This window comes from Jaculus jaculus, chromosome 2 (genome assembly GCF_020740685.1).
Source record: "Jaculus jaculus isolate mJacJac1 chromosome 2, mJacJac1.mat.Y.cur, whole genome shotgun sequence".
Lineage (NCBI taxonomy): Eukaryota > Metazoa > Chordata > Mammalia > Rodentia > Dipodidae > Jaculus > Jaculus jaculus.
In genome coordinates this window covers 170,621,833-170,647,956 of record NC_059103.1, presented here as the reverse complement: position 1 = coordinate 170,647,956, position 26,124 = coordinate 170,621,833, and the positions used below count along the sequence as shown (strand labels likewise).

The 26,124-nt window shown below is 39.5% G+C and overlaps 1 protein-coding gene across 3 annotated transcripts in view; it reads left to right on the top strand.

Moving 5' to 3' along the window:
• Rgs22 (regulator of G protein signaling 22) overlaps positions 1 to 26,124 on the top strand; it is a 157,196-nt gene that overhangs the window by 46,938 nt on the left and 84,134 nt on the right. For all 3 annotated transcript variants that reach the window (XM_045144085.1, XM_045144086.1, XM_045144087.1), the window contains 3 exons: positions 2,773 to 3,397; positions 5,223 to 5,384; positions 25,635 to 25,809. In XM_045144085.1, the coding sequence (XP_045000020.1) occupies positions 2,773 to 3,397; positions 5,223 to 5,384; positions 25,635 to 25,809 (962 nt within the window). The remainder of the gene's footprint in view (positions 1 to 2,772; positions 3,398 to 5,222; positions 5,385 to 25,634; positions 25,810 to 26,124) is intronic.

The following is a 26,124-nucleotide window of genomic DNA, read 5'->3' as shown; positions in this document are numbered from 1 at the left end:
AAAACTGCCTGGGCTAGTGTGTGGTACCTCATCTTCAGGGAGCAAGTTTCTGTCTTTATTGTTGTTCCACTTTGTAAATTCCTATTGTTACATCTTTGGAGTAAAGTGGATACGACCTTTCTGATTCCTTAAATATAAATAGGTTGAGCCTGAATATTCTTGTAATTCTAGAACTCTGGATGTTGAGGCAGAATCATGGCAACATAGCCAGACCTTGTCTCAAACAAATATAAAACATGGAACTATTCATTGATGGGTATTAAATCTTTTTTCAACCTTTTCTACTTTTAAATGTTTTTAATAGTTTATATTAGTTTTACACAAGTATAGGTTTTATTATGGCACTTTAATATCTGTAAATAATCTATTTTGATCATATGCATACCTACATTATACTCTTTTGTTCCCTTTCCAATCTTACTCTTCCCAACTTGCCCACTGTGATGGTTAATCTCCTCTGTCAACTTGACAGGACCTAGAATCACCTAAGAAGTGAACCTTCGGACATTGCTATAAGAGATTATCTAGATTAAGTTAGCCCCTGGGCATGCCATGAGAAATTATTTTGGTTTGGTTAATTGAGGTGAGAAGACCCACCTTGACTGTGGACAACACCAGTCCATGGGTCCTGGACTGTATGAAAAGGAGAAAGTGAGCCGAACCCCAGCATCCATCACTGTCTGCTCCTTGATTGTGGTCACAATGTGACCAGCTCGCTCGGTTTCATGGTCCTACTGCCGTGTCTTCCCCACCATAAGGAACTGTAATAAGCCAAGTTAAATCCTTCTTTCCTTTATATTATTTTTTATTTGAGAGAGAGAAAGAGGCAGATAAAGAGAGATAGAATGGATACACCAGAGCCTTTACCTGCTGCAAATGAACTCCAGAAGCATGCACCATCTTGTGTATCTGGCTTATGTGGGTTCTGGGGAATCAAACCTGAGTTCTTAGGCTTTGCAGGTAAGTGCCTTAACTGTTAAGCCATCTTTCTAGCCCCCTTAAGTTCTTTTTGTTAGAATATTTAGTCACAGCAATTTGAAAAAACAAACTAATAAAAAAATCTTGGTACCAAAAAGTGAGGTTGTTGCTGTGATAAAACCAACCTGAACTTTGAGCTAAAAAAAAAAAAAAATACCATGAATACTATAAGAAACTTACTGCACCATACTGGTGGGTGTTTGGATGGCAAGAGTGCTGAGAGAAGTCCAGACAGTAGAGGCCTGGCTCATGAGGTTTCAGAAGGAAACACGGACACTATCAGGAACTGGGCTAGGATCCATTCATGTGTTATGGTAGTGAAGAAACTGTGTGCAGTCTCTAGTGTCCTAAGAACCTGAGCGAAGTTCTGATTGCAGGCACATGTTATCCTGTTATCTCTGCTTCATGCCCTGCTGCCACACCTCCACCATGAGGGAGTGTAACCTCGAACTACGAACTAAAATAAACTCTTCTTTCCTTAAGTTGCTTTTGTCACAGCAACACAGAAGGAAACAAAATATATTAATATAGCCCCCTCCTGATTTCTTGTTTATTTTTGGGAGGGGGAATAACATTGAGTTTTATTAGGGTTACTTATAGGAACATGGACAAGGGTTTGTTTACAGGGTCATGTACCTTATCAGTACTACACTACTGAAGAAAACATCTCACCCTTTCCCATCAACTATTAACTGCTTATAAATTTTTAGGAACAGGTTAGGTCCTATGAGTCCCCCCTCCTCCAGAGCAGGATGCTGATGAACTCAATCTGTGCAGGTAATCACAACAGCTGTGAGTTCAATAGTGCAACAGTTGTGTCATGCTTGAAGGTCACTGTTCCCTACCACTCCCCCATCTTATTCCAATGTTTACATTCTTTTTCTTTTTTTTTTTTTTTTTTGAGGTAGGGCCTTGCTCTAGCCCATACTGACCTGAAATTTACTATGTAGTCTCAGGGTGGCCTTGAACTCACATAAATCCTCCTACTCTGCCGCCCAAGTGCTGGGATTAAAGGCATGTACCACCATGCCTGGTTCTTGCGTTTTTTTTTTTTTAATATCTAACTGTGATATTCCATGAGCCTTGGAAGATGTAATATAAGTGTCTAATATCATGTTTGAGCACTCAAAAGTCATTTATTATTAGCACTTTGTCTAGTAGTGAGTTTTTGTAGATTCCACTGACAACTTCTTTGACCAAAGCTGACAATAGCACTAATCTATGAGTATAAACACATTTATTTAAAAACATTTTAAATCTCTCTCTCTCTCTCTCTCTCTCTCTGTGGTGTGTGTGTGTGTGTGTGTATGTGTATGTGTGTGTGTATGGGAATGGGAATGCCGGGGTATCAGCTACTGCCAATGAATGGCAGACATATGTGCCACTTTAGGTCCAGCTTTATGAGGGTGGCTGGGGAGCTGGCAGGTTTTGCAAGCAAGTGCCTTTAGCCACTGAGCCATCTCTCTAGCCCCTAAACATTTTTTATTGAAAATGTTAATATATAAACATATTGTAACTTGATCATCTTCCCATCCTGTTACCCTCTTTTGTCTCACCTCACCCCTATTCTATTGAGTACCCTCCTCTTTTTAAGTCCATCTGCTAAAAGGCAAAGTTAATTCTTGTTGGCTGGTTTCCCCTCGTGGCTTCAAATGGGGTTTAGAAACCTTCTGATACTGGCCCATGCAGTTGTTCCTTGTGATTGTCTCATTTGACATGGCTATATGGCATGATTAATAATAGAAAACTCTGTTATTAATATCTAATCTCATAGCTTTTTATAATTCAATACAGAGAGTTTTATCTTTGATGATGGAATTTACCCCAGAATAAAAGACCCATCTACAGCCACTAAATTAATTTCTGAATTGGAAGAAGAAGAAGAAGGATCCACATCTGTAAAAGACACTCCTTCTCAAGCACTTTTGAGAATATATCTTGAAAAGAAACCAGATGTTTCTCAAAAAGGTCTGACAGTGCATTTTTTAAATTGTGAAGACTTTTTAAACTCCTATATAACCTTCATTTTTCGAGAAGCCATTCAACATATTACTGGACAGACATTTAGTGAAACTCCAGACTACATCAACTTCTACAAAGTAGCCCAAGTGATATTTGAGGAGTCTTTTGAATCTTACTTTGCCAAGAAAATTTTAGGTGAACCAGTTGAAACTGTAACAAAGGAAACATCAGAAGAAGACATGTTAGAAAACATAAGTTTAAGTTCAAAGAGTGAGAGCATTGGACCTGAGAGCAGGGCTGACTGGTGTATTTCTCACAAAACCTATGACATTGGCAATAGAAAGGAGTTTGAAAGATTTAAGAAATTTATAAAGGGCACATTAGGAGAGAGATACTGGTGGCTATGGATGGACATTGAAAGGCTAAAAGTTCTTAAGGATCCTGGAAGACATCAAAGGTATTTCTATTTTTTATTTTTCAATAGTTAAAAAAAAGTCATGGACTATTTTGGCTATTTAATCACAGGCTGAAAACCTGAAGTAAATATGAAAATATGGTTTATATTTTGGAATGAAGAAATACAATATTTATTTTATGATAATTGTGATTTTTATAAATTTTCTGATTTGATAGCTTTCAGGCACTAATAGTAGTTACTTGGGTTTGAATTAAAGTTTCCATAAATCATAGAATGGCTCTGAAGTTACATATTTTTATATTATTCTTATTATGCATTATTATTATTATTATTTATTACTATTATTATTTAGTTTTTTAAGCTAGGGTCTTGCTCTAGCCCAGGCTGACTTGGAATTCACTGTGTAGTCTCAGGTGGCCTTAAACTCACAGTGATCCTCCTACCTCTGCCTCCTGATTGCTGGTATTAAAATGTATACCACCATGCCTGACAATGAATGTATAATTTTTAATGGGAAAAATAATTTATCAGTTATATGGAAACATTCCTATAAGATAGGTACTTATTTTGTATAAAGGCCTGTTGCTCCTAGAAGCCTGACTAGTTAACACATTCCATGGTCTTTGGTCATATGCCACATAGCTGGCTATCTGTGTGCATCTGTCTGCTGAAGAGCTTCCTGTAGGTCTATTGTGGCACAGGTCTTCATTTGACTAACTCCATGTTTTAGGTTATTGGGAGTATTAAGAATCTTAACAGGGGCTGGAGAGATGGCTTAGTGGTTAAGTGCTTGCCTATGAAGCCTAAGGACTCCGGTTCAAGGCTTGATTCTCCAGGACCCACATTAGCCAGATGCACAAGGGGGCGCACGTGCCTGGAGTTCGTTTGCAGTGGCTGGAGGCCCTGGCACGTCCATTCAGTCTCTCTCTCTCTCTCTACTTCTTTCTCTGCCTGTCTGTCACTCTCAAATAAATAAAAAATATTTTAAAAAAAGAATCTTAACAGAACAATACATTAAGAAAGTCCTTATGTCTGATTTCCTGACATAATATGAAGGCCAATTGTAGGGAACTGTAGTTCCTGTTAAGGACTGGATGAGTATGTGTTACTCTAGTTACTTGAATGGCATTTAGATCATAGAATAGGGATCACCAAGTTGTTGTGAACCATGACTTGACTGATCATAGGGTGGAAGACCATTACAACTTTTCAAGGCATATAGGGGAAGTCATATGCAAGAAACCTTAGGTTTCAGAATGCTATTGTTGCCATTGTGATTCAAACTTAGTGGCCTAAACGAACAGTTCCGTAAGTCAGAAGGCTCTAGGGGACATCCATTTCTTTGTGTTTTCCAATTTATGAAGGCTACCTACACTCCTTGGTTTATGGCCCCTTCCTCCAACCTCAAGCATCTTTAACAGCTGTATCATCATTCCACCACCCATCCTTCCTGCAACTTCAAAGTCAACAACATGTCATTTTGGTCCCTCTTTAACCTCTACTTCTGGCCTCACATCTTTATGATTCTTACATGCTGATTTCCCTTTTAGAAAGATTCTTGTCATTCCCCTGGGATCACCTAGACAATCCATGATCTCTTTAAAATCCTCACAGCTACAAAGTCTCTTTTACCTTATAATACAGGTAGAAAATATACAGTTATGGAGATAAGGATGTGAATAGCTTTGCAAGGCATTCAGCCCAAGGACCAAGGCCAATGTATATCTGTGAGAAATATTTTTATCTCTAACCTTTAGTGTTCTATAAATGAATGTTGGTTGGGATAGCGTATTACTTATCTGAAAAAATTGCTTTCAGGTAGTTGAATTGATGTGTGTAGATATGGATATGTGTTTTATTTCAGACATATTGATAAGATGAAAAAATGCTATCTTGTGAGCAGTGGAGATTACTACCTTTCTACAGAAGTCCTATCAAAACTTAAATTGCTACATGGATCTCACTGGACTGAAGAACATTTGAAAAATATTCAGACTGAGGTCATAAAACCTTTGCTTCTTTATTGGTAAGAAAAGTAATGTGAATCAAAGTTATTTGCTTTCACTTAGAATGGTTATGAATCATGCCTTTTGTTTTATGGTTATATGTGGAAACTCAAAATTGCAAAATTAATTTATCTTTGGCCTTCATTAAAAAATATCTCTTAATGCTAGGCGTGGTGACTCATGCCTTTAATCCCAGCACTTGGGAGGCAGAGCTGGGAGGATCACCATAAGTTTGAGGCCACCTGAGAGTACATAGCTAAACGAACAGTGGACCAGAGTGAGAGTCTACCTTAAAAAAACCAAAAAATAAAAAATCTCTTAAGCCAGGTGTGGTGGCACATGTGTTTAGTCCTAGAATTTGGGAGGCACAGATAGGAGAATCACTGTGAGTTCAAGGTCACCCTCAGACTATATAGTGAATTCCAGGTCAGTCTGGGCTGGAGTGGGACCCTACCTTGAAAAACAAACAAACAAAAAAAAAACCAAAAAAAAAAAAAAAAAAGAAAAAGAAAAAACATCTTACATAATTAAAATGTTTGAGTACCTAAATTATTTTATTTTTGAAAATTTCATACATATATGAAGTTCATAATGCCATTAGCCATTTTTTGAAGTATAGAAAAATTTTAAAGATAGTTATTACAGGAAGAGAGAGAATGGACATTCCAGGGCCTTTAGCCACTGCAGATGAACTCCAGATGCATGCACTACCATGTGTATCTGGCTATTGTGGGTATTGGGGAATTGAAACTGGGTCCTTAGGCTTCACAGGCAAGCACCTTAACCACTAAATGATCTCTCCAGCCCAGAATATTTTATTATAGCACTTAAGAGAAGGAAAGAAGACAGAGCTCTTTTAAAGTAGGAGTCCCCCAAAATAGGAAAAATCTTACCTAGTGAGTATGATCAGAGTCTTTTATGGGAATGGAATTCATTGAGAAACAAAGAGATGAGGAAAAATTAATCAAGTTTCTATGAAGGGAGTAATCTCAATTACAACTTTATGTTAGGTTTCTAGGGAAGGGAAATGTTTTTAGGGAAAGGAGATAAGGAAAAAAAATGATTCCCACTTGCAAACTCAACAACATTTTTGCTTTTAAAAATAGTATTTGAGGGTTGGAGAGATGGTTCAGAGGTTAAGGTGCTTGCCTGCAAATCCTAACGACCTGGGTTCAATTACCCAGTACCTAAGTAAAGCCAGATGCACAGAGTAGTGCATACATCTGGAGTTCGTTTGCAGTGGCTGGAGGCCCTAGTGTATCCATTCATTCTCTCCCTCCCTCCATCCTTGAAAATAAAGAAAAAAAAATATATAATTTTTAGAGAGTATGAGAGAGGCAGAGAGAGATGTAGAGGAGAGATAGATAATTGGTGTGCCAGGGCCTCAGCCACTGTAATAGAACTACAGGCACTTGTGCCACCTAGTGGGCATGTGTGAACTTGTGCTTGCCTCACCTTTGTGCATCTGGCTTCTGTGGGACCTGGAGAGTCAAATATGGGTCCTTAAGCGTCACAGGCAAGCACCTTAACTGCTAAGCCATCTCTCCAGCCCCCAAAAATATATTTTTAAAATAGTATTTGCGGGCTGGAGAGATGGCTTAGCGGTTAAGCGCTTGCTTGTGAAGCCTAATGACCCTGGTTCGAGGCTCGGTTCCCCAGGTCCCATGTTAGCCAGATGCACAAGGGGGTGCACGCGTCTGGAGTTCGTTTGCAGAGGCCAGAAGCCCTGGCGTGCCCATTCTCTCTCTCTCCCTCTATCTGTCTTTCTCTCTGTGTCTGTCACTCTCAAATAAATAAATAAAATAAAATAAAATTTTAAAAAATAAATAAAATAGTATTTGCTTTAGGGTTCCTGTTATGCTTAGTTGCCTCATCCTCCACCCCCCTTGGCAAAATGTAACCCTAATTGCCATTAGGAAATTGGGACAAAAGTGAATCTGGCTTCGAGTAAGGTCATCTGTTGTGGCAGTTGGGGTACTCTTCCAGTGGGCCTATGTATAGTATCCCAAAGTGCATTGATTTTATTTATATAATGTGGAAAGAAACTCTTTGGTTCATGGATAAAGACACTGGTGAGAAAAAATAAAAGTAAGAGGTATTCTGGAGAAGTGGGCACCTAGAAAGCTGGGACTCAGAGGGTCTTTAGGGTTCCCATTCTTTAGGCCTTTGAGAGTGTTCAAGGGGACACAGGTAATGAAATTAGATTGTTGCAGGACCATCTGAGTGTGGACTGACTATGAAGAGAAAGTATAAAATTAAAACAGCAGCTGATCACATAAGTCTATAAATTAACATTATTATAATTACCAGAAATTATAGATATAATTCCCTTTGATCATGAAGATCCAGAAATCAGTATTTTTTGTTTGTTTTTTTTTCGAGGTAAAGTTTCACTGTAGCCCAGGCTTACCTGGAATGCACTATGCAGTCTTCTTAGGGTGGCCTTGAACTCACAGTGATCCTCCTACCTATGCCTCCCAAGTCTGGGATGTGTTTAAAGATGTGTTTCACCATGCCTGGCTCAGAAATCATTTTCTAAAGCTAGTCAATAAATGGCATGGTGGTTTCTGACATGGTCTGAATCTATTCTTATAGACCTTATAAATCAGATGAGATATTAGTAGAATCATCAGGAATATATTCATAGCATTTAACCCTGAAAATGGTGCAGATGCTGCTCTGAGTTGCCATGAGTGAACTCCAGCTATATGCACCACTTTGTGCATCTGGCTTTTTGTGGGTACTGGGGAATTGAACCCAGGCACGCAGGGATTTGCACGCAAGCACCTTCAATTGCCAAGCTATGTTTCCTGCCCTTACCACAAGCACATCTACAGCTACACTGCTTGGTATAATCACCCTTCTCATCATTTGAAATTCTGAATGAAGAAGGGAAATTTCCTGGACTATGCCATAAAGCTTTTACTCTCTGGTTATACACTTCTTCTGGGTGTTTAAGTAGGTAGCCAAAGTGTATGTGTATGTGTGTACGCACCTGTGTACATGTGAGCCTATGCACCAGCCAGTTGTAGCTCTTTAGGAGAGACTTTTAGGGGCCTAGGAGAAGCCCTATAGCTCTTTTACTATACATGCCATTTGCTGGGATGAGACAGGGTCTTCCTGACCATGTGGCTTCCTTGGAAACACTGAGGATCTTTTCCTCTGACTTGTCCCTCCTCGAACTGAGTCAGAGAGACCCTATTAACATGTTTCCTACTGATATGCAGCAGTAGTATTAACCACGCAATGTGAAGCATACATACATTTAAAATATACATTTTGCATTTTGTTTACACAGAATGCTAGTGTAATAAATACAGTCACTATGGTTACTCCTTAACATGTCTGTTAACATACTATTATTCCCTCTTCAGATGTTTTCTTCCACTGATGTCATTATTCTGTGAATGGTCCATTAACTCCCCAGCTCAGCCCCAGTGGTTTTGTCTTACTACTCCCTGCACAAAGTCCTGTTAATTCACTTCATATACTCTTCCTACCTTCCTCTGCCCACAATCTGATCCCTTATCTTAGGCCAAAATGATCTCTTCTGTGTCTACCTATAAAGGCCTTCTACTTGATTTTTAGTTATTATTATTATTAAACAGAAACTTGGTATGGATACATTATATGCTGGTACCATCATTTCCCTCCTCCCTTCCCCCACCCCACTGAGGGCCCTCCTTAGTGGGATGGCTGATATTCACCAGGGAGTTGTGAGTTATGAGTTATGAGAGCAACAGTTAGTTATTGTGTGTGTGTGTAGGGGGGGGGGTAATGTCTCTGGATATTCCCTCTCACCCTGTGTCTTACTTTCTTTCCACCCCCTCTTCTGCAAAATTCCCTGAGTCTTGGTGGGTATGCTTAAAGTCTACTTTAGTGTGGAGCTCTGGACAGCTTCTGGATTTCTGCTTTGGTATGTTTTGAGTATCCTTATTGTTTGTCTCCATCACACTGGCCCAGGTTGTCAGGCTTACTGCAGAAGCAGCACTCTTGCTCATCTTGCCCATTCCTCTGTACTTTCACCTGGGCTGTAGCTGCTGAGCAAAGGGTTGTTCATCTCCTGGACTATTGGAGTTCAATTTCTGGTCATGGGTACATGACCTCCATGATCTATAGAACAGGCAACTTACAGAACTTTTGGATCTTTTAGGAGTGTCTCATTGTCTTTTGAGGTCTGCTTGACCTGAGAATAAGATACATAATACTGACTGCCCTTCTAACTGCAATATCCCCATTGATTTTGGCTTCTATGTATAGTTATTAAGCACCCAGAAGGACAGTTACACCCATCATGAAGAAAACTGTGGATACAGTGCATATCTTACCACTCTTTGCCTTTAAGAAAACAAATCTAGTTAAAGGATGGTATAGTTTAAAGTCATTTTGTCTAATATCTTACTTCAGTTGTGTGGTAACACTGTAAGTCTTATTTGAGAAATAGAATGCAGGGCTGGAGAGATGGCTTAACGGTTGAGTGCTTTCCAGTGAAGCCTGAGGACTCCTGTTTGAGACTTGATTCCCCAGGACCCACGTTAGCCAGATGCACAAGGGGGCACACACATCTAGAGTTTGTTTGCAGTGGCTGGAAGCCCTGGTGTGCCCATTCTTCCCCTTCCCTCTTTCTCTCTGTCTGTCTGTAGCTCCCAAATAAATAGATAATTTTAAAAAATAGAATGCAGCCAGGTGTGGTGGTGCATTTCTTTAATCCTATCACTCAGGAGACAGAGGTGGGAGGATAGCTATGAGTTCAAGGCTAGCCTGGGAATACAGTAAGTTCCAGGTTAGCGTGGGCTAGAGTGAAACCCTACCTTGAAAAAACCAAAACCAAAACAAAACAAGCAAGCAAACAAGCAAAAAATAGAAATGCATTCATATTTGCCTTTAAATACTTAACAGTTGTAAGTACAGGGAAAACATGTTAACAGCCTTTAAGATAATTTTTATCAACAAACTTAAATGAATCAATTTGATAAAAATTTAGTAAACACCCAGAAAATGTTTCTGTTAAAAAGCAACTAAAGATGAATAAAGTCCTGATACATCCATTTTAAGAAATTTCTATTGATTAGTGTTAGGTAAGAGCAGCTTTCTTTACTCTGCCTGGAGCCATTCTATGGGTTTGTTAGACATGTCCCATAAAGTGGCTCATTCTTTCTCCTTTTGGGGGTATTGAGGTTGTATTCCCACTAGATCACCTTCTCAAACCAGGAGTGCCTGTGTTAGTTCTAAGGAAGGGGTTGTTTAGCAGCAACCTTGCCAGCTTGGTCAGCTAACATGATGTCCTGTGAGGTTTCATCTAGCCCATTTTGATGCTTTTTTCAGTACATTACTGCAAGTTTAGAAGAAGGAAAGGGTGTAGAATTTCTTCTTTAAATAGTGGCATGAGCATGGAGGACCAGAAAGACATATTTAGACTCAGTGTAAATATTGACTCTCTGATCCTTGTTTAGTTTTAGTACCCTGGCTAAGAGCCATCATTTCTTTTAGGTGGTGCCTGGAGAGAGGTTCCTCTTTTTACTTTTTGGGCCACATAACTCAGGGTTATTTCTTCACATGTATGTTCTGGTCTATCTTCTAGAATGAAAGTGACCAGACTTAGCGAGAGACAAGTTCTTATCTGAATAGCACATTCTTCCAGGAGGGCAGCCTGGAGGTATCTTCAGATCAACATCAGTGAACTGAATTTTAACCTTTAGCAACATTATGTCATTTGGATATTTTTTTCTTTCAAGGAAGGATCTCACTCTAGCCTAAGCTAACCTGGAACTCCTCTGTATTCCTAGGCTGGCCTTGAACTCACAGTGATCCTCCTACCTCAGCCTTCTGAAGATTGGGATTAAAGGTGTGTGCCACCATGCCCAGCTTCATTTGGATTTTTAAAGGTTATTTTACATATTTATACCCCCCCCCCAAATTCTGAAAACTCCATTCTAGCAAGATATATCACAGCGTTAGTGACTTTGGACAGTGAAGTATCTTGTAAGCCATTATATCCAGAGAGAAAATATACAGTGAATCAAAATTACTTATATTAGACCCTTGTGCTATTATTTATTGTTTTTCTTTCCTTTGTCACTGGAAAAGGGCATCATCTTGCCCCAGGAAAAGGGTCTTAGAGGAACCATGAGACACATCTGTTTGAGTCTGAAGTAGAAGAGCTTACCTTGCTGTCTCAGAACTAGCTCTCAACAAATTTAAATAGCATGTGCCAATTTATTCATATAATCTATATTACAGTGAGCAAGAAAAAGAGAGAGCAAACACAAAGGGGGCCAAAATCCTCCATGTTAACCCTGACTTAAGGTCTCCACAGCCTTGTGTAGCACTTTTAGTTAGTAGAAAAACAAGTGCCTGGGGACCTCAGGGTCATGCCCTTAGCTGGAGATCAGCACATGTAGTACACACATAGTACTATAAGCTCAGCCAACAGTGCTGAGTTTATGTAGCACTCCAGGCATAAGTCTTGGTTGTCTCTTACAGCAAAGAAAGCCTGCAATTGAAATTAATAATTCTCTCTGGAAGCCAATTTTCTGTCTTCCAGTTTATCTTCAACCAGGCTAAAGTACAGAAAAATATCAGGCATTTTTTTTAAGGTCTTTGGATCAAAGAGATTCCAATGGGTAAGAATACAGGGCAGAGGAACCTATGCTGAAGACATATAGCTACCCATATATTTAAAAAGGCAATAAATTGGAATGCCTTTCATTATCTCTTTTCTTTCCTTCTGAAGATCATCCTATGGAGAATCTATTTTCTTCTTGTTGTGGCCACAAAGAAAATAAGACCTGTGTAGACTAGAGGCTCTTACCAGTGTGGTCTGGTTTCCCTGAGTCCTGTTTCCCTCATTAGTAATGATGATGCAGGGTAGAGCCTGTAGACTAACCTAACCACTCTCACCATTGTGACTCCACATATATCTGGGTGGTTTTTTTTTTTTTTTTTTTTTTTTTTTTGTTTGTTTTGAGGTAAGATCTTGCTCTCTTCCAGGTTCACCTGGAATTCGCTATGTAGTCTGAGGCTGGCCTTGAACAAATAGTGACCCTCCTATCTTGGCTTCCCAAGGGCTGGGATTAAAGGCTCTTGATACCCTGTGATGCAGGTAATGTCCTTCAGCATTTTGTCTGTGCAAGACCCATCATTCCCATCTTGGAGCAAACCATGACTGTTCTCTTTGTCCCACTGCTCAAATCCCCACACTGGAGGTTTCTTGCATCCTTTTGGCGTTCCTTAACCCCACATATCAGAGGCTTCTTGCTTATCTTTTTGGATTCATGCCTATGGCACATCTTAGCCCCACTCAGCCTCCAATACTGCCTAAACTACCAAGGCAGTACTGGCAAAAAGAAAAAAAAAGCGTATTACATGAATATTGAGCTTCATGTGTCAGGGAAGTCAAATAACTACATGAGGCAGGGAGGGCCATAATACCCTCATGGACTGAGCTACTAATATTCTCTTAAAACATATGGCTGGAGCAATAGCTCAGTAGTTAAAAGCACTTGATTGCAAAGTCTGACACCCCAGGTTCAATTACTCAGTACTTGTATAAAGCCAGATGTAAAAAAAAGTAGTACATGTATCTGAAGTTTGTTTGCAGAGACAAGAGACCCTGTTGTGCCCATGTTAAACACACACACACTCTCAAATAAATGAATAAAAATATTTAAGCAATTCAAAACCAAAACCCATTACATCTTTTTTTGTTCATTTGTTTTTCGAGGTAAGGTCTTACTTTAGCCCAGGCTGACCTAGAATTCACTATGTATTCTCAGGGTGGCCTCAAACTCATGGAGATCCTCCTACCTCTGCTTTCTGGGTGCTGGGATTAAAAGCGTGCACCCGCACACCCAGCCAAAATCCATTATTTTTTACTCTTTTCCTCAGGTTGATAATCTGCCAATCTATATTCCTCAATATAGATAGAAGGCAAACATGATAGTACTCAGGGTGAGTCCCCTATTTAAATGGGTTATCCATTTGGCTTTCTAGGTTAAGAGCAGTATAATTTACCACACTCAACCCAGTCAACCCAGTCTAGCTTAGCTTCAACTAAAGTCAGACCAAAAGATGTCAGACAAAGGGCAATCATCAAGACCCTGCAGATCCTGAGTCTTCAGTCTCCTTCCCTAGTATGCTGATCTGCCTTTGTGGCCTGTTTTATTTTTATTTTTTCCAGGTAGGGTCTCCTTCTAGGCCAGGCTAACCTGGAATTCACTATGTAGTCTCAGGGTAGGCTCAAACTCACAGTGATCTTCCTACCTCTGCTTCCCAAGTGCTAGGATTAAAGGTGTGTACCACCACACCCAGCTGTGGCTTGTTTAAATCACATAAATCCTAGTCGCAATCTCTATTTCTCTTAAACTCAACTTTAGGCTGCCACAAATCTGTCTGGGCCTCTCAAGTCTAGTCATCTCAAAGAACTAGTTCTCCTGGCACTTGCCACTGTGGGATAGCTTTTTTTTGGTTTTCCAGGGTAGGGTGTCACTGTAGTTCAGGCTGTCCTGGAATTCACTATGTAGTCTCAGGGTGGCCTTGAATTCTCTGCGATCCTCATACCTCTCCCTACTGAGGGGGATTAAAGGTGTGTGCCACCACACCCAGCTATTCTTTTTTTTTTTTTTTTTTTAAACCAGGCACAAACTCAATGCTCTACAGAGCACATACATACACAGCTTGCTTCGGGCTTTACAAGCATGTAGAAAGTGAAGGTTCAATAACATGTCTCCTATAAAAGTTTACCAAATCTATCTACCTAGTTTTAAGTACCCTGTTCCAAGCAGAACGGAGTTGCAAAGAGAAAAGGGAAAGCTAGGAGATAGAACAGATCATACTTCCTGCTTGCAGCTGAGAAAGGTAGGTAGGTGGAGAGTATATCTATTAACATTAAGGCAGTAGAAATAGAATAGAATCTGTGCTCTTGCCCTCCAATTCCTGGCTAATGCAACAGAAATGATACAGGAATTTGTATTGTCTTTGAGAGTGACAGAGCTTTTCTTAGCTCTTGGTTTGAACTTTAATTCATGAGTTAGGGTGCTGTTCATGCAAAACTTCCATTGAGCCAGTGGTCTCCAGGTTCTTGTAAATTGGAAGAATAAAATCTATAGACCATAAGGAGTAACATTTAGAAAGATTTCATTATAGAGGGCTGGGTGTGGTGGCACGTACCTTTAACTCCAGAACTTAGGAGGTTGAGGTAGGAGGATCACTGTGAGTTCGAGGGCAGCCTGAGACTACATAGTGAATTACAGTTCAGCCTGGGCTAGAGTGAGACCCTGTCTTGAAAAACCAAAACAAAACAAAACAAAAATCATTATAGAGTTTAAGAGAGGGAAAGAAAACAGAGCTCCTATAAAGCATGAGGGGATGGGGCCAGAAATTGGAAACCCCCATTAATCTTTATTAACTCACTCCAACAAAACCCCTTCTTCGCAACTGGTTCTCTTTCTACTTTCATGGTTTTCTTATTTTTTTTTTCTTTTTTGGTGACCTACTGAGTTTAATTAGGGTTGCTTGCATGGGTACACCAGGGCCTCTAGCCACTGCAATTGAACTCCAGATGCGTGTGCTACCTTGTGCATCTGGCTTACATGAGTACTAGGGAATTGAACCTGGGTCATTAGGCTTTATAGGCAAGTGCCTTAATTGCTAAGCCATCTATTGAGCCCTTTCATCCTTCTTTCCTTCCTTCCTTCCCTTCCTCCCTCCTTCCTTTCCTCCCTCCTTCCCTCCTTCTCTTCCTTCTTCCCCTCCTTCTTTCCTTCCATTTATTTATTTGCGCGCGAGAGAGAGCACACCAGGGCCTTCAGCCACTGCAAACAAACTCCAGGTGCATGTGCCACCATGTGCATGTGGCTTATGTGGATCCTGGGGAATTGAACCTGGGTCCTTTGGCTTTGCAGGCAAGCACCTTAACTGCTAAGCAATCTCTCCAGCCCCTTTATATTTTTTAAACTTTTTATTGCCAACTTGTATAAATATAGACTATAATATACCATGATCATATTCCCCCCCAACAGCCATTCTTCCCCCTCCCCAATCCTCCCTCCATTGTATCCCTTCTTCCCAACTAGTCTCTTTCTATTTTGATGTCATCATTTTCCCCCTTTTATTATGTAGGTCTTGTGTAGGTACCACCAGTTACTGTGAGGTCATGAATATCAAGGCCACTAGTATTATTAACACTCCTCCATTTCCTTTGCTTTTTACATTCTTTCTATCACCTCTCTTCAGTGGTCTCTGATCCTTGAAGGGTGTGATAGAGATGTTTCACTTAGTTCTGAACACTCCACTGTCACTTCTTCTCAGCACTGTGGCGAGTTTTGAGTCATCCCAGTGGTCATTACTATCTGAAAAGAGAAACTTCTCTAACCAAAAATGAAAACAGCATCAATATATGGGCATAAACACAAGCATTTAAAGGGCAGTTTGGTGGCGATTATATAGCCATCTAGCCAGACAACAGTAGTAGTTTCCCCTTAAGGGCTTATGACCTCCTAAGCCATAGGCTTTTGATTAGGTTTTCAGTACTAGACAGGAATTCCCTCCCATCAAGTCAGCCTCAAATACAATAAGTGAGTATTTTTTTCCCCTGTAACAGACATGCCACCATTTTACCAGTTGGTACATTTGACCTGGCTGGCCAGCAGTAAAGCTTGCTGGATCTACTGCTGATTAAGATCATTGATGACTTTTCTTCTGCAAAAGGCTGTATAGCTCTTTCTAGCATTCTGACAACTAGTTAACAGGAAGAAATCTAATGGATTTTCCTGTCTCTATTTCCCTTCTCATCCATAGATGTGGCTGGGATTACAGATGCCTGTCAGTGCCTGGCTTTTTACATGGGTCCTGAGAGTTCTGAATTCAGCTATTCCTGCTTGAATGGCAGGTGCTTTATTCCCTGAGCCTTTTCCCCAGTACCCCCTATTCCTATAATGTATTCCTACTTTTTCCTTTCAGAGTTTCATGTCTTATGTTGGGTCTTGGAGTTGAATTTTATGCAGAGTGAGAGAGAAAGATCTAGTTTCATTCTTCTATATGTAGATATACAGTTTGCTCAGCACTATTTGTTGAAGATGTTTCCTTTTATCCAGTGTGTATTTTTGATGTTTCTGTCAAAAAATTAGGATCAGGTGGCAGCTGGGCGTGGTGGTGCACACCTTTAATGTCACGTAGGAAGATTGCCTTGAGTTCGAGGCCACCCTGAGAGTACATAGTGAATTCCAGGCTAGCAGAGCTAGAGTGAGACCCTACCTCAAAAATTCAAATAACTAACTAACTAAATAAATAAATAATAAAACCAGGTGGCTATAGTTATACAAATTGATATCTGGGTCCTATGTTCTATTCCATTGAACTATGTGCCTTTTTGTGCCAGCATCATGAGGTTTTTATTGCTATGACTCTGTAATATAATTTGAAATCAGGTATGGTGATATTGCCAGCATTATTGTTTTTTTGTTTTTTAGTTCAGGAATGCCTTAGCTTTAGGGGATCTTTTGTATTTACATGTGAAGTTTAGATTTTTATTTTTTTCTATTTCTGTAAAGAATAGTGCTATAATTTAGATTGGGTTTTTATCTATAGGTTTTTTTTGTAGGATGGCCATTTTTAAAATATAAATTCTTCCAATCCAGGGGTATGGGAGATCATTTAATCTTTTAGCATCTTCTCTTTATCTATGTTCATCAAGGAGATTGGTCTATAATTTTATTTTTGTATTTATTTTGTTTTGTCTTTACCAGGTCTTGATATCAGAGTAATAGTGGCTTCATAAAAAGTTTGGATATATTTAATCCCTTTCTATTCTATGTAATGATTTGAGAAACATTAGTTTTAGTTCCTTTTTAAAAACCTGGTGGAATTCTGCAGTGAATCCCTCTGGTCCTGAGCTTTTTGTTTGTTTGTTTTGCTCAGAAGATCTATTACTATTTATTCAATCTCAGTGTTTGTTATAGACCTGTTTAAATGAGTTATCTCATCCTTGTTTAACTTTGGTATATTATATGCATCTAGAAATTCATCCACTTCTTTTAAATTTTTTTTAAATGTATTTATTTGAGAACGACAGACACAGAGAGAAAGACAGATAGAGGGGGAGAGAGAGAATGGGCGCGCCAGGGCTTCCAGCCTCTGCAAACGAACTCCAGACGCGTGCGCCCCCTTGTGCATCTGGCTAACGTGGGACCTGGGGAACCGAGCCTCGAACCGGGGTCCTTAGGCTTCACAGGCAAGCGCTTAACCGCTAAGCCATCTCTCCAGCCCTCATCCACTTCTTTTAAATCTCCCAATTTAGTGGAAATGTTTTATGCCATTCTATTCTAAATTTCACTGATATCTGTTGCAATGTCTCCCTTTTAATCTTTTATTAATTTGGGTTTTATTTGATTTGACTAAGGGCTTGTTATTTTTTTAATCTTTATTTCACTGATTCTTTGTATTTATTATTTTTTTTTCCTGCTTCATCAATTTCTGCTGTGATCTTAATTCTTTCTTCTTGCTTACTGTTTTTGGGTTTCATTTTTCTCTTGTTTTTTAAGGTGTTAAGGTTAAGTTTCTTGAGTTCTCTCTTTTTTTATTTTTTAGTATAGCCACTTGGAGCTATAAATTTACCTCTTGGGACTGCCTTCATTGTATCTCTTAGGTTTTTGTATGTTGTATTTTATTTATTGTTTTTTGGGAGCAGAATGTATTTTCATTCAGTTCTAGAAAAATTATAAATTTCCTTTCTGATTTTTTTCAAGACCCATTCATCATTCAATAGTGTGTTTAATATTCATCAGTTTATATGTTTTCTGCTAGCTTTATTCTGGTCAGATAGAATCAATTTTTCCTGTTTGTTGAGATTTGCTTCATATCTGTGATAGTTTGAATGGATGTCCCTAATAGACTCAGGAGTTATTAAAGCTTCTTGGATTCCCAGCTACCTGGCTAGAGGAGGTGTCACTGGGTAGATCCTAGGGTCCAGTCCTAAGGTGTTTGGGTAGATTTGAAATTCAAGTCTAAAGATATGCAAAGTGCTTGAGATTTGCCTGTGGTTCCTGGATTGTGCTTGCTTGTATGTTGGTGGTTGCTTTTCTTTTTGCACTAACCTATGAAAGGGGGCTGGCTTCTTCTGCCATTATTGAACTTCCACTAGATCTGTAAGCTTCCTTTCCTCCCATAACCTGTGTCTGGTTTGGAAGTTCATCCCAGCAACCTGAATCTGTCTACTACAGTATCCTAATAGTGATCTATTATTAGAGAAAGTTCCATATGTTGCTGAGAAGAAAGTGTATTCTGTAGTGTTTGGGTAGGACGTTCTGTAAATGTGTATTCGATTTATTTGATCTATCATATCATTTACTCAACTATTTCCATGTTTATTTTTCTCCAAATGATATGCCTATGGTGAAAGTGGGGTGTTGAATTTACCCACTATGTTTATTTTGGGATTAATCCCTCATTTTTATATCCAGTAGTATTTGTTTTATGAAATTAGGTATACCTGTGTTCAGTGTTCTGAATATTATTTGTAATCAGAGAGAGAAAGAGAGGGAGAGGATGGACATGCTAGGGCCTCTAGCTGCTACAAACAAACTCCAGATACATGTGCCATGTTGTGCATCTGACTTTACTTGGGTATTGGGGAATTGAACCTAGGTCATTAGGCTCTACAGGCAAGCGCCTTAACCACTGAATAATCTCTCCAACCCCTATAATATTAAACTTGCTTGAAATTTTCCAACTTTAAATTACACATCCTTCTGTTCTATATCTTCTGCCAAGCACACTAGCCCATCCTTAAAATTCAGCCTGCCTTAAATTCTCTGAGCATGGACAGAAAAATGCAGACAGCCTTTATGCCAGTAGTCTAGTCCTAACAAAGTACTTTGCTGTTTTTTTTTTCTTTTTGAAAGTTCATAAACCAATACAATTCTCTTTGCACTTAGCATTTTCAAACTCTCACCCAAATAACCCATAAAACTTGGCTTACCATTCTGTAGAGCTTCTGCAGTCACGAGTTCCAAGTCCATACATATTCCTCCTTCAGCACACACATTCCAAAAGACCAAAATCCCATGGTCAGATTCATCTCAGCAGCACACCCTACTTCTGGGACAAAATTTCTATTGTAGTCAGCTTCCCATTGCTGGGATTAGCATCCAAACCATACACAGTTTATGGGAGGAAGGAATTTATGTCACGCTTACAGATCCAGGGGAAATTCCATCAAATGTTAGAAGAAGCTGGCTCCCGTTCATAAATCCAAGCAGACACCACCAAATAGCCAGTACTATATGCAAACACAGCCAGAGTGCAAAACCTCTCTGCACACCTGTACTCTTTCAGGGGCAGTGTTTTCAGTGTTTGGATGAGATAGCAGTAGGGTTCAGATATCATTTTCTTCTGTTAAACTGTTAGATTGTTTTACAGGTTGTGAGGATCTATCCTTAGCTTTTCCATGAAAGAACACTGTCTGTCTAGGGGAGAACCCATTATGAAGACTGAATAATAATCTACTGCAAACAATCTCCCTTTAAGCAGTCATAATTTTAGGGGATAAAGGGACATCAAATAGCATTTCATATACTAATATATTAGTTATTATGGACATAAGTACAAAGAAAGAAGAAAGAACAACAATGAGACTAGTGATTAGTATTAGAACAATATGGAGAAAGATGATGAGGTGGTGTAAATAGAAGGGAAGCTGTAGGAGCAAAAGTGTTAGGGGAAAATGAGGAGATTTTGGCTAAAGGTTGACTGGAGAGAGGTAAAGATATATTACAGGTAATGTAGAATATTCCTGTTTCTCAAGATGCTGAAGCAGGGACCCTGCAAATTATACTGTACATTGTTTGGCAGAGGAAAAAGTAAAAAAAAAAAAAAAGATAAACAATAAAAAGGTAACGATAAACAAGGAAGAAAATTAAAAAGGGCCAAGCTTGCTTGCCTAAAGTAACACTGGATGTTACAGACAGAATAGGGAGCATGGCGTAGTGGCACACACCTTTTAATCTCAGCACTCTCTAGGCTGAGGTAGGAGGGTTGAGGTGAGTTCAAGGCCAGCCTGGGTCTACAGAGTAAGTTCCAGGTCAGCCTGGGCTACAGTCAGATCTTGCCCCCAAAAGACGTCCCCCACCCCAAAAAAATCTACCATTTGTTTGAGCTGGAAAGATGGCTCAGCTGTTAAAGGCACTTCCTTGCAAAGTTCAGTTCCCCAGTACCCATGTAAAGCTGGATGTACAAAGTGGTTCATGCATCTGGAGCTCGTTTTCAGTGGCAATAGGCCCTAGTGCACCCGCTCTTTCTCTCTTTTTCTATCACTCTCACAAATAAATAGATAAAAAATATTTTTTAAAGAGGGAGAGACTGATGGGTGAAAATACAGAGTATGAAAACTACCTGGCTTGAATATTGTCTTATCACCTTCTTCCTTCCCTTCTGCCTCCTGGAGTACTATATTCTCCACTGGACCTCCTCTGGTATGGGTGGTTCCACTCTCCCTTCTGAGTCTTCCTTTGGATTACAGGTGGTGTTCAGGTCTGTGGGCAGTGCTTTCAAGGTGGAGTCTTAAATCTGGCCCCGCCCCTCCTTCACAAACTCCTTCAGGGCTCTGATTGGGAACATTGGCCCTGCTCCTCTGCAGTGCTTGCCAATGCTGAGTATTGCTCCATACTTAAGTTCCCACATACTCTTTTGTTCCCACCAGTTTTTTTTTTTAACCTATTTTCTCAGGCTTTGCAAACAAGTGTCTTTAAATGCTGAACTATCTCTCCAGCACTTCTTTTCTTTATTTTATTTTTACTCTACAAAGGGTTAAACTTGAGATCCCCTCATTCCCCACATCTATGCTCCCCTTTCATTGAGGGGCCCTCCTCTGTGGGGTCACAAAAGCCTCCTGTATGGCCGATCTGTGCTGCAGGATATTCTTACTGCTCTGTGACTCTTACAATCTTCCTATCCCCTCTTTCTTCCATAATGTTTCTGTACCATGGTGGGCTTGTTAACAGTCTGATTCAGTACTGAGTTTTCTGTGGCTTCTAGTTTTCTGCTGATGTGTCTTGATTGGCCATGTTTATTTGTCGCCATCTCCCTGGTTCTTTTTTAATTAAGCCATTTATTTTGAGATAATTGTAGATTTATGTGCAGTTTTAAGGAAGAATACAAAAAGATACTATGTGCATTTTGTCCAGTTTCCACAGTGGTAACATCTTACATAATTGTAGTACAATAGCACAATGAGTAAAAAATGACATTGATACAGTGGACCATTTCCATATTTCACATGCACTCATTTGTATATGTATGTGTATTTTGTTCAAAGTTACTTATATATTCATGCATGTGCCACCAAAGTCAAGCATGCATTGCTCTGTCTTAGAACCTTACCAACCTCCTTCTCTCCCCAACTCTTGGAAATCATTAATAAAGTTATATAACATGTAATCTTTTGACATTAGTTTTTCAAATTCAGCATATTTTTTTGAGATCTAGCCACTGTATACATCACCAGTTTGTTCTTGTTTATTTCCTGACTATTCTTCTGGTTTATGTATGAACTGTTTGTTCACCACTCACTGAAGGGCATTCTTCCAGTTATGGACACACACACGCAAACACACGAGAAACATTCTTAATGGTTATGTTGCAAATATCTTCTCCCACTCATTAGATTTTGAGAAAAAAGTTGTATAACACAGACATAAACTCAGGAGCTCCGGAGCATGCAGTGGATTGAATACCTTGCCAAGCTAAGAGTTGTGATGTCAGGACAGCCAAAGAGTAGTCAGCAGTGCTGCACAATATTTAGTGTAGAACAAATTTAAGCATTGAAGGATATGTTCAGCACGACAATGCCCCCAAGTTTAAATGCCATATAGGAACTTGCTTCAAAGATGTGTCTTAGTGAGGCAATAATAAAGACATGGTTTAAAAACCAGCAAGCTGGGGCTAGAGAGATGGCTCAGTAGATAAAGAAGCATGCTTATAAAGCCTGATGGCCTGGGTTCAATTCCTCAGTACCCATGTCAAGCCAGAAGTACAAAGTAGCCCAAACATCTAGAGTTTGTTTGCCTGGAGTTTGTTTGCAGGGGTAGGGGGCCCTAGAATGTTCTCTGTCCCTTCCTCTCTCTCCTTCTGAAATAAATAAATTTTGAAAACATAAAAAATAAAAGCCAGCAAGCTATCTGGAAGAAACAGCAGCAAGAAAGCCAGTCATGTCCATTACCCCATTGATCAGAGCACCTAACCAAGCCGAGATGGTGAAAGAAGAGAAGATACCTGAGCCTATGACTGTGGAAAATGTTGATCCATGCCCACGTAAGCCAGATGCACAAGGTGGCACATGCATCTGGAGTTCGTTTGCAGTGGTTGAAGGCCCTGGTGTGCCCATTCTCTCTCTCTCTCTCCCTCTCTCTCTCTCTCTTTGCCTCTTTCTCTCTCTAGTGCTCTCAAATAAATAAATAAAACAAAAAAAATTAAAAAAAAAAAGAAAGAAAATGTTGATCCATGGAATTCCAGTGGCTCAGGTGAGTATGACTATAAGGCACATGAGACAGTGTCCCTGTGTTGAGTTCCCTATGGGATCTCCAACAGACATGCTTGGAGGATTCAGATCTTCTCTGGCCCTCCATTCTCTACAATGTAGACACACTTGTAAAACTGTATGCCTTATCTGGGGAGAATGATCCTAAAGGCTTCAAAAAATATCTCTTTCCAGGGTGGCTTGATAGAAGGGTAGTAGCTAACATGATCTTTGGACATACCTGCAGCTTATATGAGAGATCTGGGATAAACATTTCCAGACCCCACCCATGGGTTGACTCCAGCCTACACAGACCAGAGCTCAGGGTATTATCTTTACCTGCAAGACAACAAAACAAACAAACAACAACAAAAAAACCCAACTTAGTTTCAATTTAAAAAAAAGATGTGTAAGGCAATGTGTACAAGAACTTAAATTGAGGCAGCATCAAAAATAACACAATGAGCCCAGCGTGGTGGTACATGTCTTTAATCCCAGCACTTGGGAGGCAGAGGTAGGAGGATCGCCATGGGTTTGAGGCCACCCTGAGACTACATAGTGAATTACAGGTCAGCCTGGGCCAGAGTGAGACCCTACCTTGAAAAATAAAATAAAATAAAAATAATAATATAAATAAATAAGTAACACAATGCTAGTATATTTCCAGCAAAATGTCCCATGATACTGAATGAATTCATATAAGATTAAATTAAAATGGTGAGGGTAGGTGAGATAATGAATATACTAATGATATGAATCAACAAATTGAAGTATCTAGATTTCCTGGCCATCACATGTATGATTTGGCAAAGGTCTTGTAGATATGCCCTCTTAAGGCCAACATGCAGATAAGAAAACATTTTGGATACTTCCAAGTCTAAAAAGAAAGGGTCAGAACTATAATATAGATTTCAGTGGAGAGGGGATATGGGTGGGGGAAAGGAGAATGATGGAGGGGATTATGACCACAGTACATTGTCTGGATTTATAGAAGCTATCAATAAAAAGTTTTTAAAAGGGCTGGAGAGATGCCTTAGTGGTTAAGCGCTTGACTGTGAAGCCTAAGGACCTCGGTTCGAGGCTTGATTCCCCAGGACCCACGTTAGCCAGATGCACAAGGGGGCACACGCGTATGGAGTTTGTTTGCAGTGGCTGGAAGCCCTGGTGTGCCCATTCTCTCTCTCTCTCTCTGTCTCTCTCTCTCTCTCTCTCTCTCTCTCTCTCTGTTGCTCTCAAATAAATAAAAAAAATTTAAAAAGTTAAAAAAAGAAATGTAGTGCAGAATAATCATGCTGACTACAGGATTTTCTGATCCTAATGAATTTTAATTATAGAGGTTAGATTTTCTTCCACCCTTAATGTGTATACCTAGCTTTTTCCTATTTTAAAGGGAAGCAGTTTTCTACCAGCCCCTGTAGAATGGAATAGTAATTAGTACTATGGGTCAGGGGAGGAGACAGGAGAGGAACCTGGGCCAAGAAGCAATTAGCTATAGGCCTTGACATCTGCATTCACTTTATATATAATAAGGACTGAGTACCAGGATTGCCATCCAAATAAGTGTGACTTTGATAGTATGCTAAATATTTTTTTTCCCTAAGTTTCCAGAAGCAGGGTTGGTTTTTTATTTTTATCAGTAGTAAAATTAATTCCTACCTTCAAAGTTAAGACTTGAACATATATCACAGGACTCATAATCCGCTTTCATGGCATGCAAAGGCATTATAAGTGTTTATATATTTTTAAGTACTAACTTAATTTTACCAATTTTACTCTGCTATTATAAATACAAAACTGCTTTAAAATTATTACAGTACATTTTATGTTTATTTTACTTGGCACTACAAGTTATTTAAAATTTTTTCTTAGCCGGGCATGGTGGCACATGCCTTTAATCCCAGCACTTGGGAGGCAGAGGTAGGAGGATCACCGAGAGTTCAGCCACCCTGAGACTACATAGTGGATTCCAGGTCAGCCTGAGCCAGAGTGAGACCCTACCTCGAAAATCAAACAAACAAACAAAAAAATTCTTAATAGATTTTGTGCTTCTTTCTCTTTTTAAGCAGAGAATAATTTGAGTAAAAATTTATTGTTTTAAATTTATTACTTTTTCCTAATAGATATCACCTTTTTCCATGAGTGAGTGGGACTGTAATCAGTAACATATATAAAATTAGTTTGGGGCTGGAGAGATGGCTTAGTGGTTAAAGTGCTTGCCTCCAAAACCTAAGGACTCAGTACCCACATAAATCCAGATGCACAAAGTGGCACATGTGTTTGGACTTTGTTTGCAGTGGCTATAGGCCCTGATGTACCCATATTCCCCCCTCTTTCTCTCTTTATTTGCCCTTTCTCTTTCTCAAATAAATAAATAAAATACCTTATTTTATTTATTTATTTTAAATACCTTATTTTATTTATTTATTTTTGGCTTTTTGAGGTAGGGTCTCACTGTAGCCCAGACTGACCTAAAATTTACTATGTAATGTCAGAGTGGCCTCAGACTTATGGTGATAGTTCTACCTCTGCCTCCTGAGTGCTGGGATTAAAGGTGTGTGCCACCATGTCCAGCAAAATAAATAAAATATTTTTAAAGTATCTTTGAGGAGAAGCAACTGAGAAAGAAATAGAAATTGCTAGCTTTATCACCCATGCTGATAATGATGACAATTATATATTTTGTAGACTTTTTATTTTTGAGGCTTATTGTCTAGTTTAATGTTAATGTCTTTAATCTTAAAATTGTTTTTCCAATGAATAGGGCACCAAGATTCTGTGTTACTCATTCATCCTCAACAAAATATGCTAGTGCTGAACTGAAATTCTGGCACCTCCGTCAAGAGAGACCAAGGAAGGATATTGACCCCTTTCCACAGATGGCAACCCTCTTGCCACTAAGACCTAAGTCTTGTATTCTGCAAGCCCCTGCCTTCCAGGTAGGGTGTCCACTGGATGCTTTGATCTCTGCTAGGTATACTGCTAAGATCCATGGCTTGAGAGTTTGTCCACTATTACTCACATTTCATCCCAAGCTTTGCTGTTGTTACTAACATATAAGCTTCTGCAATTAGGAGGTAAAAAAATCTGTAGTCTGTTTACCAGCAAAGGGATCCTTCTGAAACACACCATCATGTCACGCATCTGCTCCAAGTTCTCCCATGACCCAGCTGTGCAGATCCCTGTTAGCCTCTGAACCAGTTTCCTGCCACTCTTCTCTACTTCTTCACTTCTTACTTCACCCTACCCACACT